The sequence below is a fragment of the Physella acuta genome, unplaced genomic scaffold, assembly GCF_028476545.2.
Source record: "Physella acuta isolate Inbredline_101_S28 unplaced genomic scaffold, ASM2847654v3 ptg000837l, whole genome shotgun sequence".
NCBI classification, from domain to species: Eukaryota; Metazoa; Mollusca; class Gastropoda; family Physidae; genus Physella; species Physella acuta.
In genome coordinates, this window is record NW_026732354.1 from 206,321 (window position 1) to 225,540 (window position 19,220).

At 34.5% G+C, this 19,220-nt stretch overlaps 1 protein-coding gene across 6 annotated transcripts; it reads right to left on the minus strand.

The window, feature by feature from the left end:
• Positions 1-1,368: 1,368 nt before the first annotated feature.
• Positions 1,369-10,190, minus strand: LOC131951896 (zinc finger protein 271). Of its 6 annotated transcripts, XM_059314321.1 has the most exons (3): positions 10,071-10,190; positions 7,254-7,406; positions 1,369-6,610 (listed from the first exon to the last, which is right to left on the minus strand). In XM_059314321.1, exon 3 carries the CDS (start codon positions 6,571-6,573, stop codon positions 4,042-4,044), a length of 2,532 nt encoding a protein of 843 aa, XP_059170304.1. In that variant the 5' UTR covers positions 6,574-6,610; positions 7,254-7,406; positions 10,071-10,190; the 3' UTR covers positions 1,369-4,041. The 6 variants fall into 6 exon arrangements, with proteins under 6 accessions (XP_059170304.1, XP_059170308.1, XP_059170307.1 ...); XM_059314325.1 differs by lacking the exon at positions 7,254-7,406 and having other exon boundaries at positions 10,162-10,180; XM_059314324.1 differs by lacking the exons at positions 7,254-7,406; positions 10,071-10,190 and adding an exon at positions 10,025-10,054.
• Positions 10,191-19,220: the final 9,030 nt, after the last annotated feature.

Below are 19,220 nucleotides of genomic sequence, written 5' to 3' on the forward strand. Positions count from 1 at the left end.
TCTTTGGAGCAACGCAACACGGTGTATCTTATCTATTACAACTACTTCAAAGTTGCGATTATCCCCAGTTTACTTTATACCTTTCTTTAAACTTTCTAAGACCAAACATTACAGGATTCCACTCCTGATGCCATACTCTTACTGTGACTGCTTGTATGATTGTATTAACAATAAACATGTTTTTAAGTGTAAACAAGCAGAGGCGTAGCGACCCTTCCCGGCACCCGGGGACAAACTTTCGATTTGCACGCCCCCCCCCCTCAAACTTTTTATTTGCCCCCCCCCATCAAACTTTCAATTTGGCGCCCCCCCCTCAGGTCGGCGCCCGGGGACATATGTCCCCCCCCTCCCGCCCCCCCCCCCCCCCCCCTCTGTAAACAAGACAACTATCGTTAGCCTTCATTTCTTTAACTTTTTGCTTTTATTTATACGAGAAAGAGTCAAATGAGTAGAACACTATATGGTGCCAAAGTTATTTCCCCGAAGACGTATGTATGTGCCACTACACATAGACCGCGAAATTAGAAAAATGTTTCAAAAAATATTTTAAAAAAAATATTTAAATGGTAATTTTTAAATTTATTTTTAAAATTCTTTTTCTTAAACTCACACGTTCGGGCATATGCGGCCAAAAGATCAAAGATACAGTTAATCTTTTTCTGTGTTCTTGGCATATGAAGGAGTTGTGTACACACCTGCCTGTACTTTTCGTAACGTGATTCAGGTATCCTTCAGAGCTGCCTGGAGTCTATTACGTCCCAATACCCCGAGCAGATGATTTGAGCTCGAGACTTGCAGGTAGGCTGTCGTGTGCTCTACTATCCGACCACCCCGTCCCAATTACCCCTAAATGTTACATAATTATTATCTAGGTTCACCTGCCTGTTACTCACAAAGAGAACAGTCGAAGAAATTCCGAAAACAGAATAAAATGAAGAAAAGAGACCGGAGCGTATATGTAGTTACTAGCTTCTAACACTCGATAGATAAATAATGGCTGACATCATTGTATGTTATCAGAGGTTGAGATAGCACGTGAATCACAGGTAAGTAGGGGCTCACATTACAGGTAAGTAATGGCTCAGGCTACATCATAGGTAAATACTAGCTAACATCACAGGTCAGTATTGGCTTAGGATTCTTCATAGATAAATACTAGCTAACATCACAGGTAAGTACTGGCTGATGTCACAGGTAAATACTGGCTGACATCATAGTTATTTTGGCTGTCATGACAGGTTCGTATTGGCTTAGAACATAGGTAATTATTTAGTAAAATTTGATGACAGATTGCATTGTCATCGGGTCATGGCCACCACTCCAAGTTTGAAACGAATCAATCAGAAGTGTTCGAAATTTTGCTCAGCAGTTTCGGACTATGACGAAAGACAGATGGACAGGAAGACAGAGGAAACAAGTTACATATTGATATGAACTTATAAATGTTACAGAAAAGTAAAAACTTTTATTTGAACAAAATTTCAACCACTGCAAATGGCCTTATGAAAAAATAAAAGGTTTTCAACAAAGTAAAATGTAAATTACCTAACACCATAATCTAGAAATAGATCACTTGGTGGGGCAAGGGTCAGATACAACTGACAAAAGCAAACATATATTACCTTATAAATATTATATAAAAATCTAAACTTTTATTTGAACATTTTCAATAAGTACACCTGGTACAATAAAAATAAGATTTTCAACAAAGAAAAACAATGAAAATGTGTACAATTCCAAAAACAACCTTAGATCACTAATGTTGAATTTTCTGTTTTAGGTCCACTACTGGATCCAAAAAAAATTTCAATGCAACTTACATGACTGAAATATATAATACCAAATTCAATCTTTAAGCAAATTTAGAGTCAGAATCAATGTTTTTAAAAGGCCCTAAAATCCCAGCCAATATATAAATATAAAAATAAACACACCAAAATATATTCTATTTAATTTGATTTAAAATTTTTTTAGCTGGTCCCATGCTTTGATTCTCTTTTTCTATTTCATGTTATCTGTAACAAATCCCATCTTAAACTTTGCTTACTACTATAACTAGCCAATATACTGTGCAATATTCAGATAAAACAGTTTAAAATACATTCTCTCAATCATTAGGTTTTGTAGATTTGAATTTTAAGATAAAAAGAAAAGGGGTTGGAAGGAGGTGTTGCTACTGATATAGAAATATAAGAATTTATGTCTATATTGCAAGATAAATAAACTGTGGTGAAATATGTTTTAAAGTAATGTAATTACAAGAAAACTGTCTTTAGACTAACTTTATTATACTGATATAGGTGGGTCATGACCTCTAAACATAAGAGCCACTATATCTGTGTATTCATTTAGATAAAATAGTTTAGAATATAAAATATACTATTGTGGTTTTTAGATAAACATAATGTATACTAGCCCAGAAGTCGGTTCTACAAATAGTATATTCATCTCTTTCATGCCCCATCTACTGATCCTGCCATGTTAAACCCCACCAAACAATACATAAGGTCCAAATATTTAAGTTGTGACTCTGTAGAAACAACAAAACACAATATAACAAAACACAACAAAAAATAAATCATGAAAAACGTTTTAATAACAAACTTTTATGTACTAATGCACTAAAACGTAGACTACTATTTAAATAACTATAAAGAAAAGCGTGGGACACTTTAGTATCTATTGGATATCTTTACTAATATTTAGGAAGAGACCTACGCTTTTTTTTATAGTTATTTAAATAGTAGTCTATAATTTATTTTCTCCTTTTTTTAAATATGTAAAACTTAATGCAACACAATGCAATTTAATACAATATCTCAATAATGGTTTAAAGAAATATACACTGTGTTCTTTGTATTGGCACAAAAGTACATGATCAGGACATTAGGCTATTAGAATTAATTTTTCATAAAAATGGTAACTGTCCAAAAAACATATGCTTTACCCCCCACACCACCCCATTCCCCCATGCCAACTTCATGTAATGAAACCTCCATTTATGCACAAGCTATTGCATATTCTAATAACAAGATACCCTATTATAAAATTTAATGGAATCTAATAATGAACAATATCATAAATGCTAAACAATAAAAGGAAAAGGTTGGTTAACTAATTAATGAAAAAAAGATTCATTATCTGGGCAAAATTTCAATGACAAATGTCAGATTGAAGTGGTTTTTACGTGTTACAATAAATGAACTTTCTGAGAAAACTTTTTGTGACAAATGTCGCATTCTTATGGGTTTTTGTCAGAATTAATTCTTGTATGTATTGCTCAAACAGACTTGTATGCTGTCTTTTTGTGACAAATGTCTCATTCATATTCAAATTCTTTTTAGCCAGAATGATTTTTTTATGTATGGCTAAACTATACTTGTAAAGAAACTTTTTGTGACAAATGTCACATTAATATTGCTTATTTACAGAATGAGTTTTTTCATGTGATAATAAGTGAGATTTCTGAGAATGTTTTATCACAAATGTCACATTCATAAGGTTTATGACCAGAATGAATTCTTGTATGCATGACTAAACTAGACTTGTCAGCTATCTTTTTGTGGCAAATGTCACATTCATATTGTTTATCTACAGAATGAGTGTTTTCATGTGATAATAAGTGAGCTTTTTGAGAACATTTTTTTATGACAAATGTCAAATTCATATGGCTTTTCGCTAGAATGATATGGCTTTTCGCTAGAATGAATTCTTTTATGTATGACTAAATCAGACTTGTATGATAACTTTTTGTGACAAATGTCACATTCAAATTCACATTGTTTTTGGCCAGAATGAATTATTTTATGTTTGACTAAACTTGACTGGTAAAGAAACAATTTGTGACAAATGTCACATTCATTTGGTTTATCTCCAGAATGAATTTTTTTATGTGTGGCTAAACTAGACTGGCATAGAACCTTTTTTTTTTGACAAATGTCACATTCATAAGATTTATCTGCCTATTGAATTTTTTCATGTGATACTAAAGAAAGTTTTCTCAGAATACTTTCTATGACAAATGTCACTTTCATGTGGTATTTAACTAGAGTGAATTTTTTTATGTTGAGCTAAATTAGACTTGTATGCTATCTTTTTGTGACAAATGTCACATTCATAGGGTTTTTCTCCAGAATGAATTTTCTTATGTGATACTAAATATGTTTTCTGAGTGAACATTTTATGACAAATGTCACATTCATACGGTTTATGGCCAGAATGAATTCTTTTATGATAGGCTAATTTAGAAAGGTAAGGAAACTTTTTGTGACAAATGTCACATTCATGAGGCTTTAGACCAGAATGAATTTTTTTATGTGCGGCTAAATTCGACTTGTCAAGAAACTTTTTTTGACAAATGTCACATTCATATGGTTTTTTGCCAGAATGAACTTTTTCATGTAATACTAAAGAACGTTTCTGAAAATACTTTCTATGACAAATAACACATTCATAAGGTTTCTCTCCAGAATGAAAATAATTTCCATGTGATACTAAAGAACTTTTCCTAGAAAACTTTTTATGACAAATGTCACATTCATATATTTTTTCGCCAGAATGAATTCTTTTATGTCTGCCTAAATCAGACTTGTTTGATAACTTTTTGTGACAAATGTCACATTCATATTGACATTGTTTTTGGTCAGAATGAATTACTTTATGTTTGACTAAACTTGACTGGTAAAGAAACTTTTTGTGACAAATGTCACATTCATATGGTTTATCTCCAGAATGAATTTTTTTATGAGTGGCTAAACTAGACTGGCTAAGAAGCTTTTTGTGACAAATGTCACATTCATAAGGTTTTTGGCCACAAAGAAATTTTTTATGTGTGGCTAAATATGACTGGTAAAAAAACTTTTGGTGACAAATGTCACATTCATATGATTTATTTCCAAAATGAATATTTTGATGTGACACTAAAGTACTTTTCTGAGAATACTTTTTATGACAAATAATACATTCATAAGGTTTTTCACCAGAATGAATTCTTTTATGTATGACTAAACTTGACTGGTAAAGAAACTTTTTGTGACAAATGTCACATTCATATGCTTGATCTTCAGAATGAATTTTTTTATGAGATATTAAGTTAGCTTTCTGAGAAAATGTTTTATGACAAATGTCACATTCAAAAGGTTTATGACTAGAATGAATTCTTTTATGTATGACCAAACTAGACTTGCATGCTATCTTTTTGTGGCAAATGTCACATTCATATTGTTTATCTACAGAATGAGTGTTTTCATGTGATAATAAGTAAGCTTTCCGAGAAAATGTTTTATGACAAATGTCACATTCATATGGTTTATGTCCAGAATGTAGTTTTTTATGTCTGGCTAAACTAGGTTGGTGTGAAAACTTTTTAAGACAAATGTCACATTCATGTTGTTTTTGGCCAGAATGAATTTGTTTATGTAATTCTAAATTAGCTTGGTGGGTTAACTTTTGATGTTCAGAATGAATATTTCTTTTATGTGTGGATAAAAAAGCTTTACAAGAAAACTTTCTGTGACAAATGTCACACTGATGCAGCTTATTAACAAACTGAGCTGTATTATGTGTAGACAAGACAACTTTCTCAGATATCTTTTCATGACTTGAGTCAAATTTGTGTTGCATATCTTTTTGATGAATTGTGTTTTGCAGTAAAGAAACAGCCTTATGTTGTTTCTCACCTGTGTTTTTTTTTATATGCTCTTTAACATGGTTACAGATTTCTGAACGTACAGCCTCTTCATCTGAGTTCTCAGTTTTTTCCAAATTTGACACGATATGGTCCATGCAGGCAAATTTTTCACATTCACTACACTGATCGGTTTCCGTTCCCTTATGAATTAGGGGAACATTTGAAGATAAAATATTATTTGAATGGGTGAGCAAAATCTTAAGTTCTTTTAATTCAGTCCAAATATCTGATTCAATACGTGGGATATTTTCTCCACAAGTAGTTAAATGTGGTAGAGGTTGTATTTGTTCATCAAAACTATTTTGGTTTTCACTCTTGAATGATGAAATTGGCTTTCCTTCTTCGGAGTTTGAAAACAATGTTGATTTATCTTCTTTCATGTTTTCAAATGTTGAAAATGATGGAGAAACATCTAATTTTGTATAATCAATAGTTGAAAAAGAAGTTGATAAATCTTGTTTTAAGTCCTCTAAAGCCATACACGCTGTTCCTAAATCAGATTCAATGTTATCAGTAGTAATTGATGTTGATACATCTATTTTCATATTTTCTAAAGTTGGAGATACATTTGATTTAATGTCATTAAAAGTGGATAGTAAAATTGAAACATCTGGTTTTGAGTCCTCTAAAGCTATACATGATGTTCCTAAATCCAGTTCAATGTTATCTGTTGTAAATGGTGTTGATACACCTACTTTCATTTTTTCTAAAGCTGGAGATACATCTGGTTTTACTTCCTCTAAAGTTATTAAAGATGTTTTTACATCAGGCTTTATGTCAGCTAAAGTTATGTTAGGGGATAATTCTGATTTTATTTCCTTATTGCATTCCTGTAGAAGCTCGAATAGGCTTGGCAAAGTTTTAAAATCAGCTTCCTCATCCATTCTGTATAATTTTTATCTGGTAAATTGATGACTAAAGCTAAAAGGAAAAAAAAAACAAATATGATTACAAGCCAAACTAAATTGTAAAAATAAAATATATTTATAATTGATACCATAAACTAAGTAATTAAGTAAAGAAACTGAGCCACACACAAATGCATTTTTAAAAGTAATATAAGAATCTGAAGAATCTGAATTTAGGCTGCTATGGGGGTCGTTCTTAAATGACGTCACATGTCACATTTGTAGGGGGGAGTGGGGTTACGTAATTTTGTGACGGAGTGTGACGAGGGAGAGGGGGGTTCAGATGGTGCGACGTCACACTTTTGCATTATATAAAGCAATGTTAGAAAACAAATTTAAGACGTTATTTTGAGTTCAAGAAAACTGTTTTAATAAAGTGCAATAGGAATTGATTAAAATACTCTATTTTGACAGAGTTCAGACAAGATTTTGGAAAAAAATCGATGTTTTAAGAGCAGTTATCAGATATGAAACATGAACTATAAGTAATATAAGTATTAAGTATTAAGCATATGGGTAATCTATCGTTTTGGGTACGTACTATCGCCTGCGATTTGTAATGTGAAAAACAGGTGACTCCTTGAATTTTAATAATTATTTCACATTTTGAGGAGGATTTATGTTTTAAAAAATGTTTCCTTTATTCATTTATGTACCTGTTTTTAAACACTTGAATTAAAACTTTTCCGTAATAAATGAAGACTAGCGATGTTTCCAACAGATGCAACCATGCTCATTTACTATAGCAGCCATCTTGTCTAAGTTTTATTTTTATAAGCTTATAGCGCCAGATTCAGGGGGAAGCCACTCTATTTTACAAATGACTGCTGTTTATATAGCAAATCTTGCTCTCAGACACTGCTGTTTAAAGTTAATTTCTGGCCCCTATCGATATATTTAGCTATTGATTTAGGTTTATTATTCATTTATCTATAATATTTGACACAAACATATGACAATATACTTCTATTAAAGCCTTGACAATGAGGTAACGTTTTCGTACATAAATAGCCGCGGGCGATTTTACGTACCCAAAACGATAGATTACCACTAGGCCTAATTTACCAGCATATGAAATATGAAAGGCCTATTACAGGGGTCGGCAACCTTTTGAGACATAAGAGCCAAAAGTTACAATTTACAACATTACCCGGTTTTTAAAGAGCCACTAACATTTTTATGTCAATAGTATATTTGTTTAGGATTATATATATATATATATAGGCTATATATATATATATATATATAAACCTAAACAAATATATTATATTTGTAATTTTAAATAAATAGCTTTAAACAATGAAATAATCTCATTTGAATTTGTGTTGAGAGGATCTACTATGTAAGTCAGAGTACTTGCATTTGTTTTGAATTTCTCAAATCTCTCAGTGAAAACATCCTTCATTTTGTTTATATTGATGCTGAAGTGATTGAATCGTAGCATTGGTTTCATAACGATATTTTTTCAGATTTTTCGTAATTTAGTAATTTACCGCTCACCATGTATTCAACAAAAAAGTATTTTTTTTCGAAACAAACCACTTCTTCAAGCAAGACATAGTCAGGGTTTTCCTTTCAGTTTTACACTAATTATTAGCTGGTTCAGTGGCGTAGGCAGGGGGGGTCATAACCCCCCCCCCCCATAGACCCCTCGGTATATATAAAAAGTATGAGGGGGGTGCAAATCGAAAGTTTGAGGGGGGGGGTGCAAATCGAAAGTTTGAGGGGGGGGGGGGGTGCAAATCGAAAGTTTGAGGGGGGGGGTGCAAATCGAAAGTTTGAGGGAGGGGGGTGCAAATCGAAAGTTTGAGGGGGGGGTGCAAATCGAAAGTTTGTCCCCGGGTAAAAATTGGAACCCCCCCTTGAGACGATCCTGGCTACGCCACTGAGCTGGTTTAGTTTCTTTGTGATATGCACTATGAAGATAAATGTTTCAATTCGGAATAAACAATGTAATAGGAAGTACATTGAGATCGGGAGTAACTAAATATTATAATACAATAGTGAATGTTTATTGTTTATATCTATTGTTATATCGTTTATTACCGAGTTTTGCAGACAAATATTTTTTATGAGTTTTGAAAATAAAATAATTATTAATATTTGTGCATGGAGTTGAAGAGCCGCAACTGGACACCAAAAGAGCCGCATGCGGCTCGCGAGCCACAGGTTGCCGACCCCTGGCCTATTACTAATTAATAATTAAAATTATTTTTTTTTAAAACATTCGGTAAAATCTTAGTTTAGCGTCGTAAATTCCAACGTAGCTAGTAATGTGCGATGAAGGTAACTAATGAATATTTCTTTCATTTGGCCATATTTATGTCATATTTTACATAATATAACAGATAATTGAATAACATATCACAATCCAAGACCAAACCAGTCATAAATATCCTGGAATTAACTTTAAACTACCCCGTTCGAGACAACAATGAGTAAATACAAGCAGCGGCCATGTTTCAAAAACAAAAAATTGTCTATTTGCATGTCTTTTGTGTTGATATCGTGGTTTAATATGATTTTTTTGTATTGTTGTAATATATGCCGGGGGTCGTCCATAAATGACGTCACACTCGTAGGGGGGGGGGGGGGGGGTCCGTAATTTTGTGGCGTTGTGTGATGAGGGGGGGGGGGGGGTCAGATGGTGCGACGTCACACTTTTGCATTTTAAAAAAGCAATGTTAGAAAACGAATTTTAGACGTTATTTTGCGTTTTAGAAAAGTGTTTTAATACATTATAATAAAAATTGATTAAAATACTCTATTTTGACAGAGTTCAGACAAGATTTTGGAAAAACACAGCTGTTTAAAAACAATTCAACTGCAATTTTGAGAGGGGTTGTAGGCTAAGGTGTGACGTCATCTTAGGGGGGGGGGTGTCTGGCTTTTTGTGACGACGTGTGACGGAGGGGGAGGGGGGGGGGGTAAAAATCGTCAAAAAAGCGTGACGTCATTTATGGATGACCCCCTGTATAGCAATTTTTCTTTTTTTTTAAATATAGTTGACATGAATGACTAATAGACCTTTTCAGACTTAATAGTGTGCATCCAAGACCACAACAATTGTTGGGAGGTCGAACTTTTGAACACTTTATTTGCAGTAAGCAAATCAATATTAGATCGCTTATAAATGACGTCGCTCTTAAGATAGTAATAACAGCATGCATTATTACAGAGCAAACATATGAACATATTAAGAAGGGTCAAGAAATGTAAAAAGCTTGGTCACCGAGATAACGCTCGCACGTGACGTCATGTACCGATACCGCGGACCGTTAGGCTAATTTTATAGGAAAAAAAACAACAAGCACTTCCTTTTTGACGCTTTTGCGACGTTTAATTTGATTACATAAGTTGGTGTTCATTAAACAGCCCCTAACACACAGAGTTTCTTGGAATTTACGACGCTAAACTAAGATTTTACCCAGTTTTGGCCGAATTTACGACGCTAAAATAAGATTTTAACAAACATTCTATAGGGCAGGCCTATCTAGTTACTACTAGGTCTAGTATCTATCATCTACTCCTATCTACTATCTAGATCTATAAATCTATATTCACTATGTCACTATATCTAGAATCTTGATCTAGATCTACTAATACAAATATTATACAGTAAATACACAGAGCTTGCTAAAGAAAATATTATTTAGAGTAGTTTCCCTTTAAAATGTATTCCTATTAAATTTTCGTTTTTTTTTAAAATTAGGATTGTTTTGATATATACTAAAAACCAAGTGTTTTTTTTTTAATTCTACAGTTTAAAATGTTTATTGACTGACATTCAATATCGTACATTCTAGAATTAATATTGTAAAATGCAACTTTTAAACAGTTAGAAAGACTTGTGGTTTTTTTTGTATAGTCCTATGTGTTTTTATATTATCTATATACATAATTCTCTTCTGGGAGACATTAGAAAACAAGCTGCAAGCGCGCCTTACAGTCCCCTCTCTTTCTCTCTATCGCTATCACTACCACCCTCACCCCCCCCCCCACACACACACACACATTGTCTGGTGAGCGGTGTTAACTCTAAATGTTTACAAATCGTAGAGCCGGGTTTAGTTACGGCTATTAGGGGCAGATAATTTAGTTTGATAAGATTTTAAACTTAGAGGAGGTAACTAAGAGGAAGCTGCTTTCACGGAGGGGGGGGGGGTATGGTAGGGGTTGGGGGAAAGTAATGTTTATTTGAACTTGGAACAAAGAGTTTGAGTATATTTCCTGTTAAGTGCTCTTTTCATTTTCCAGTTTTAAGTATTTTTTTAATTGTAAATAATGTAATTTATATTTGTACCTCCCCATATATATATTATTATATTATATATCTATAATATAAGCGGGCAAGTAGTGTGTCAGTCCTTCTGTCATCGCTATAGATTTTGAAACCATAAAAGTAAACATCGCACCATACTGTGCTTTTCAGTGCACCGCAGTGTCTTATCTATCTTCTATATATATAATTCTCTTCTGGGAGCCATTAGAAAACAAGCTGCAAGCGCGCCTTTGCAGTCCCCTCTCTTCCTCTCTATCACTATCACTATCACTACCACCCCCCACCCCCACCCCACCCCCACATGATCTGGTGAGCTGTGGTTCACTCTAAATGTTTACAAATTGTAGAACCGGGTTTGTTGACGGCTATTAGGGGCAGATAATTTAGTTTGAAACGATTTTAAACTTACACGAGGTAACTAAGAGGAGGCTGCTTTCACGGGGGAGAGGGGGTGTAGGGTAGGGGTTGGGGGAAAGGGCGGGGGGGGGGGGGGGGGGGTTAGTGTTTTAAAGCAAATATTTTCAGTGGCAGCATTGGTACTGTCGAATTCACAAATTATGAATTACTGAAAAGTAGAAAATAAAACAACTAAATAGCGGCGTATGATACGCCGCGGGTCGGCTCGATATAAGTATTAGAGTAGGGTTTGTTTATATAACAGCATAGAGCTATTTTATAATTGCCACTGTTTTTACTTTTTTGCATAACGTAAAGAAAATATTAAATACACGCACATTGCTAAAACATATTAAAAGGATCAATGTCAAATATCGTTTTCGTTTAGATTCTCAGAAAAAGTAGATACATTTTAATAACATAATATCAGTAGGGTAGAAAAACCTAACTAAACTGTTTAGTAATTTTGCCAAAGGAGGTAATTTAAAAATAAATTGAACTCACGCTAAAAGTGTGAATTCAAAAGTGCACGACGGAATAATAGTGGGAATAATATAATTAGCAAAATGTGAATGCAAATTGTGCAGATGTGGAAGAGGAAATTATTGTTAGAAAATTATAATGAGCATGGATTGATAAAAGGCAATCTTTTATTTATTTTATTCACTGAATGTACTGTTTACTACTTCTAATTTTTAATCAACTATTCCGCACCATTATAGACGCGTCATCACGTTCATTGGGTGCGCAATGCTTTTAGTTATGAAACTATTGTAAATTTTTAAAATTTAAAGTACTGGAAAAAAAATGCGTGAATTGATATGGTAGGTAAACACGGATATTTTAAATATTGCCTATTATTTATTGTATATTATTTATTATTATTCTATCTTTCGGTTTGCGGACAAGCTGGGGTTTTATAGGAGAGGCGTAGCGAGGGGGGGGGGCATATGTCCCCGGGTGCCGGCCTTAGGGGGCGCCAAAGTGGGTTGGAAAAAAAATTGCGGGGGGGGGGGGTGGAAATCGAAAGTTTTAGGGCGGGGGAGGGGTGCAAATCGAAAGTCTGAGGGGGATGCCAATCAAAAGTTTAAGAGGGTGGGGTGGAAATTGAAATTTTGAGTAAAGGGGGTGCAAATCGTAAGTTTGAGGGAGGGTCAAATCAAAAGTTTGTCCCCGGGCGCCGGAAAGGTTCGCTACGCCTCTGTTTTGTAGTCATTCACTGTGTCAGACGCGTCCGCCGGGACTCGGAAAGGGCGTGATTTGGCGCTACGGGATTGACTGTGAGTAATATGCCTTTATGATTGCATTTAAATTGTGTTTATGTTATGAGTGTTGTGTTCGATTTTACAAGCTTTTATTTAACTCACTTCCTCTGTCGTCAGTCGTCAGTCTGTCTAGACGGAAACGCAGGAGTGAAAATTCGGACAGTTCTACTTGACCGACACGATTCACAGTTGGCACGTGGGTCAAGACATGAAGACAATGCAATCTGAAACTAAATTTGACTTAATTGGATGCCTAATTGATTTTTTATGAATTAATTAAAATTTGGACCGAATTAGTAGGCATGTCTAGCCAACCACACCACACGCGTCATCAATAGCTGCGCCATCACGACCACGTAATGGCTGCGTTCAAAAACCATTGCGCGCCTACTGAACGTGATATTCAGTAGGCGCGCAATGGTTTTTAGTCATGTAACTCTATTGTAGATAAAACATGTAAAGTACTGAAAAAAAAAATTCATAAAAAACGTTTTAATAACAAGCTTTTATGTAATGATGCACTAAAAAGTAGAAAATAAATTATAGACTACTATTTAAATAACTATAAAGAAAAGCGTGGGTGTCTTCCTTAACATTAGTAAAGGTATCCAATAGATACTAAAGTGACCCACGCTTTTCTTTATAGTTATTTAAATAGTAGTCTATAATTTATTTTCTACTTTTTAGTGCATCATTACATAAAAGCTTGTTATTAAAACGTTTTTTATGAATTTTTTTTTCGTTTGTGGTTGTTTTTTTTTTTTTTGCGTTCGTTTGTGTTGTGTTTATTTTTGTTCTGTTCCCAAGTTGGTATATTTTAAAAAAGATTTACCGTGGCGGAGCACGGGATACAGCTAGTATATATATATATATATATATATATATATATATATATATATATATATATATATATATATATATATATATATATATATATATATATATATATATATGGGGAGGTACAAATAGAAATTACATTATTTACAATAAAAAAATTAATCCATCCCTGCATATTGCATGGATTCAATACATTTCATGGATTTTCATGTCTATATTTTATGTTACTAGTAAAATAGCATACAGTCACCGACACACATACCTACCTGACAATCGAGCCACACACAGACCAGATACACATAGATTCATCTACAAACTCACAATCAAACACTTTGATACTAAAACATAGACAGTGAAACATGAGATACAAAACATATATAGAATTCCTCCGACATACACACACATACGAACCCACAGACCAGTGGCGGAACTAGAAAAAAAAGCCACTTCAGTTTTAGTTTTTGATTTTATTTGGTTTTGCTGGTACCACAATAAAAGATCGAACCTACCAGCAAAACCAAATAAAATCAAAAACTAAAACTGAACACTTGAAAAATAAAACGAAAGCCCAACAGACCTCCAAAGTCTGTAGAAATAAACAATAAACAATAAATAAAGGTTAATCATCACAATCATCTAGTCTTTCACTTCAACAACCTATTAACCTAACAACTTACATTCATACTCCACATCCCAAAGTATCAACTAACAACGCACAACATACACAATTCATACACACCATTCACAATATATCCACTAACAATGACAGCTAAACACAATCTTACTCACCCCTAAGTCCGGTAAACCGTAAACACGTCGGTACTGGTTCCTTCTATCTTGGTCTGGATTTACAACTCGTACCACGACCAAAGTCTAGTCTCCCATCTCTCGTGTAGCTTCTGGTTATAATGTCCGGTCTTGTGTCGATGAGTCCGTATATATACGCTACCACTAGAATCTAAGAATGTTCCTGAAGGTCATACCCTAGCTGTAAAAGTGTCAGTTCGTCTTCCCCGTAGGTTACCTGTTCCTGCTATTCCCGGCCTATTGTCACGCCCCGGTCAGTTTCGGAGAGTTTATCGTGTCGTAAACTGTCAGCCGTCCTGTAGTCCGCGAGCATGCATTTGTGTTCAATTTTATAGCTTGTCCAGTACAATGCTGTCGGTGATCGTCTTCCTGGGGGCCACAGCAATTATGGTCACTCTGGCCACGCCCGGGTTGACATGAGGGTATAGGTGTAAACATGGTGAGGGGTGAAAGCAGGCGTTGTGACTGAAATAGCAATGTAAACATAAAGTGTTATTTCAACGCCAAGGGTAGACAAAGGTACAGAATATAGTCCAAGTTAAGACAGAACAGACAGACCCGACGGGTTCCGAACCTACCACTCCTCACGGCACCGAATCGCCTCGCCTTCCATGCATCAAGGGTATAGGTGATACGTCGCGTCGCGCTGTCCCCACCCCTAAAACAGCAGGGCCACTGTTGTCGTAACTTACCCTAGTTACATAAATATATATATATAATATATATATATATATATATATATATATATATATATATATATATATATATATATATATATATATATATATATATATAATATATATATATATAATATATATATATATATATATATATATATATATATATATATATATATATATATATATATATATATATGCAAATAACAAAATACGAACATAGGGTATTCATTTCTGGCCTAATCGGGTCTTGAATAAAAAAAAAAATTCAATTAAAACAAATTACATCAACATGTCATGTGTGTGAGTACCTTAGTCTGTTTTGAAAATTTATTTTATTTTATCTCTGCCATAAGACCTCTAATTATTAAACGGTCAAAACAATATAATACATAAAAGCTTTGTCTAAGTAATGGTGTTTCGGGTTATGTTTATTTTTTTTTTGTATTTATATTATTCATTTTAAAATTCATTTCCTTTTTATACATGTTATTCTTTAGGAAGTACTTTTTAAAAACATAATAAAGAGAAGTAAATTGCTTTTTAATTTATTTAGTACAAATCTATAAGAAGGAGCTTATGAGTAGGCCTACCCCTATTTGACTATTTCAAAAAGGGAAATAAGCCATGGAAGTAATTTGAATGTTTGCCTCTCTTTCACACTACAGCTCATGTGTATATTTAAAACATAGGGAACATAATATACAAGAGCGTGGGATGGTGATTATAGAATAAAGATAATCTGGGCGCAGCTGCAGTAATCTTTTTACAAAACAACCATCAATTCAAAAATGCTTGAAAATAATTTTTTTTTAACTATAAAATTTGTTGTTATGGTCTGCTGTGGGCCCCTAAATGGCAAGCCCCCCCCCCCCCCATTGCGGGGTCTGGCGGCATTGTAGTTCCGCCACTGCCACAGACCAGAGGAGTAGGTAGGGTGTGGGGCGGGGTGCGGACAGCAAAGAATGACACCTTTATGGGGGTGACACCAAGGCAAAAAATAGCACAATATTTACAGAAAAATGATAATTCCACTTAATTAAGTGATTAATTAGAGTGTTAAATTGTCTTTTAAGAGCAAATTTGACAAATACCGACAATGGTTTGAATGGGGGGTGGGGGTGGGGTAACACCATGACGTAAACCTGCTAATGATAGAGAAAACATTCTACATCAAGCTGTATTTATAACCTACTATAGATTAAAAAATAAATCGTTAGTATTATATCTGAGCAAAGTTTAAAGCATAAAATACATTTCAAATACATAAAAACAAAGCAAATTGGTCGGGTGCGCGAAAGGGGGTAAAACCTTAGTTTAGCGTCGGAAATTATCGGGTAATGTTTGTTGAGTTTCGGTAACTAGAGTTACGGTAAACCATGGTTTATTTGACCATTGAAATTTAAATAAATTGAAAGTCGATTGTAGTAAATTAATGTTTTAATTTTTTAAGAAAAATCGACAAAAGGAAACAAGAATAAATATAATAGTAGATTTAAATTAGTAGATCTAAAAATAAAAAAAAAACAACATATATTAATATAAATATAAATAATGAAGTCAAATGTAATAATTTAATGTTTTTGGCTTGCAGCGGATTTGCGACCATTAATTAATTAGATCTAGATCTAGCTAGATATCTAGCTGCTAGACCAAGTAAAAAATCTAGATTACGAAAATAGTAAAAATGATTACAAAATGTAAAAATGATTACAAAAATAAATCTATCCAAATTTTAAACATTCTGTATAAAAATAAAAGATGACGCCAAATAAAGTATGGTTTACAGTACTTCCGGTGAATTCCGGAAGTGTGTGACAGACTTTGGCATTGTTTTACTGTTTTTTACTGCTATACGATTCCGAAATAAAAACCGACGCTAAACTAAGGTTTTACCCGAAAGGGCACTTCCCGGCGCCGCAGGCGCTTTGAATTTGGCAGGCTCCTTCTTTCGGGCAATAGAACACCAGGGCCGTTGCCGGTTGTCCGCAAAGTACACGAACAGAGTGTCAAAACTGACCTCGACTGACCGGGCCTTATATGAGCTATATTACCAAAAAAAAACTTTCGCCAAACGACCCTTCTAGATATTTTGTGAGGTAGACTGACCCTGGAGGGTAACAGAGCAACGTTATTCACATCGGGTCGTTAGATTTTTTCCAGATGCCGTAATGTCTTATGTAAACAATTGTTTGTGAAAAAGTAAACAAAGACTGCGTCATTTGGTATATGTACAGGGGAGGTAAAATTAATTAATAACTTTTAAATAATTTGTTTACTATTTTGAAGAAAAAACATACATCACAAAGTGTAGCATTCTTAAGTAAATATTATGTTATAAATTAAATTATGTATTGTACTGAAATTGTAAAAGTTAATTGTTGAAAGTAAATTTGATATAATATTTGATTTATACTATTGAGGAAGCCTTTACAGTTGTAATAAACTTGCGAGTAATACGTTTGCGAATACTCCTCGTATGCTTGCATGACAGGAAATTACTCAGACTGTTTAGGCTTAGTAAGCACTCCACATAACAGCCAATCAGCAAATATAATCATTCAAATTCTCAAAAGGTTTTTTTTGAAAACCTAAGCCAGGAGTCCACAACCTGCGGCTCGCGAGCCGTAAGCAGCTCTTTAGATGTCAAGTTGCGGCTCTCCGGCTCCTTGCTCAAATATTAATAGTTATATTATTTCAATTTTACTGGAACGTGGGGTACGAGTTTACCCTGCGTTCAGTGGGGTCGAAGATTAAGTCTGGTGAGAACCGAAAGACAGAAGCGACCGATACACGGTAATCAAATCGATAAGTGTTTCTTCCCGACGTTTTTCTCCGGGAAGGGGGGCGCTTGAAGTTTTCGGGGGGAGGGGTACACTTTCCTCGGGGGTGGGGGGGGGCGGACTCTGTTAAAGTATGTATTTTCTATATAAATAATAGTATTTTTTCGGGGGGGGGGGGGGGGGGGGCTCCACAAAGAGATGCCTTGAAGAAACTCTGAAACCGATATCCAAGCCATTTAGTCGAAGCTTGCCGGTTTGAGGCCTGCCTGGCTAATGGGAGACACCTTCTGAGCCGATGTTGTCCGTAAAAAAAATTAACAGCGTTTAAGGTCAATTGGGTTAGTCCTATTAATATATTTTTTTTATTACTAATTTTATTATTCTGGCTAAACGTGTTATGCTTTTTTATGAATTAATATTATTTCATATTTAAAGCTATTTATTTTAAATAACAAATAAAATTTATTTACCTAATCCTAATCAAACACCAAATATTGAAATAAAAATGTTATTGGCTGTTTAAAAACTGGGAAAATTTGTAAATTTTAACTTTTGGCTCTTCCGTCTTAAAAGGTTGCTACCCCTGACTAAGCGAAGCTGGGCAGTATGCCTTGAATATATATATATATATATATATATATATATACTTTTTAGGGGGGGGTGGGGTGGCACAAGTGCCGCACCGGGTGACACCCGACCTTGCTACGCCACAGGTACTTAGACGTAATTGTTATAGTGTATGTTGTCGCGTGTGGGTTGTTTATGTGGTCGTGTATGGCTTTTTGTAAGGTTGTAAAATCAAAGTTTATCTCTGTTTCTGTATAAGTGTATATGAAAGGCTCTATGACATGAGATTTTCAGCTAATGTTCGCCTAACAATGGACAACACCTTTATTAGCAATGGAAAACACATTTACACATTTTGGAAAACACCTTTACAAACTATCGAAAATACCTTCCATCCTTTATAATCTGAGTATGTTTCTTAACGTTAATTCAGCTGTTTTCTTCATATATTTCTTAACAAGCAATTTACTGAACTAGTTATCTATATAGGTCGAGTGAACTTAGCCTGCTTCACATCTTGACGATGTTTAACATTGAAAGGGAAAAAATGAGCAGGCGTTACGTGTTGTTAATAAAAGGGTGCAGAGTTTCTTTCAGGCATCCTTTCAACGGGGGGGGGGGGCTGAGTCTACCCCCCCCCCCATAATGTCAAGTACGCCCCCCCCCCCCAGAGAAAAAGTCTGGAAGAAACACTGGAAGGGTGGTGGTAATGTTTTGACGACGACCCTGATTTCTTATGTATCACCACGTCTATGTTTCCTTGTGTATCACCACCTACCTGTATCACTATGTCCAACTTTTTTCATTTACCACCACGTCCATCTTTTTGCACGTATAACCACTTTACTGTATCACAGTGTCCATTTTTCTAATGTATCACCACGTCCAGCTTTTTTTTAATGTACCACCACGTCCATCTTTTTATGTACCACCAATTACATCTTGTTTCATATATCACCACCTCCTGTGTCACTACGCCCCTGTTGGCTGATACTCCCCAAGCAGCTAT

What these genes read in the sequence shown, in the direction of transcription:
- LOC131951896 (XM_059314321.1), bottom strand. Translation starts at nt 6,573, where the DNA reads ATGGATGAGGAAGCTGATTTTAAAACTTTGCCAAGCCTATTCGAGCTT.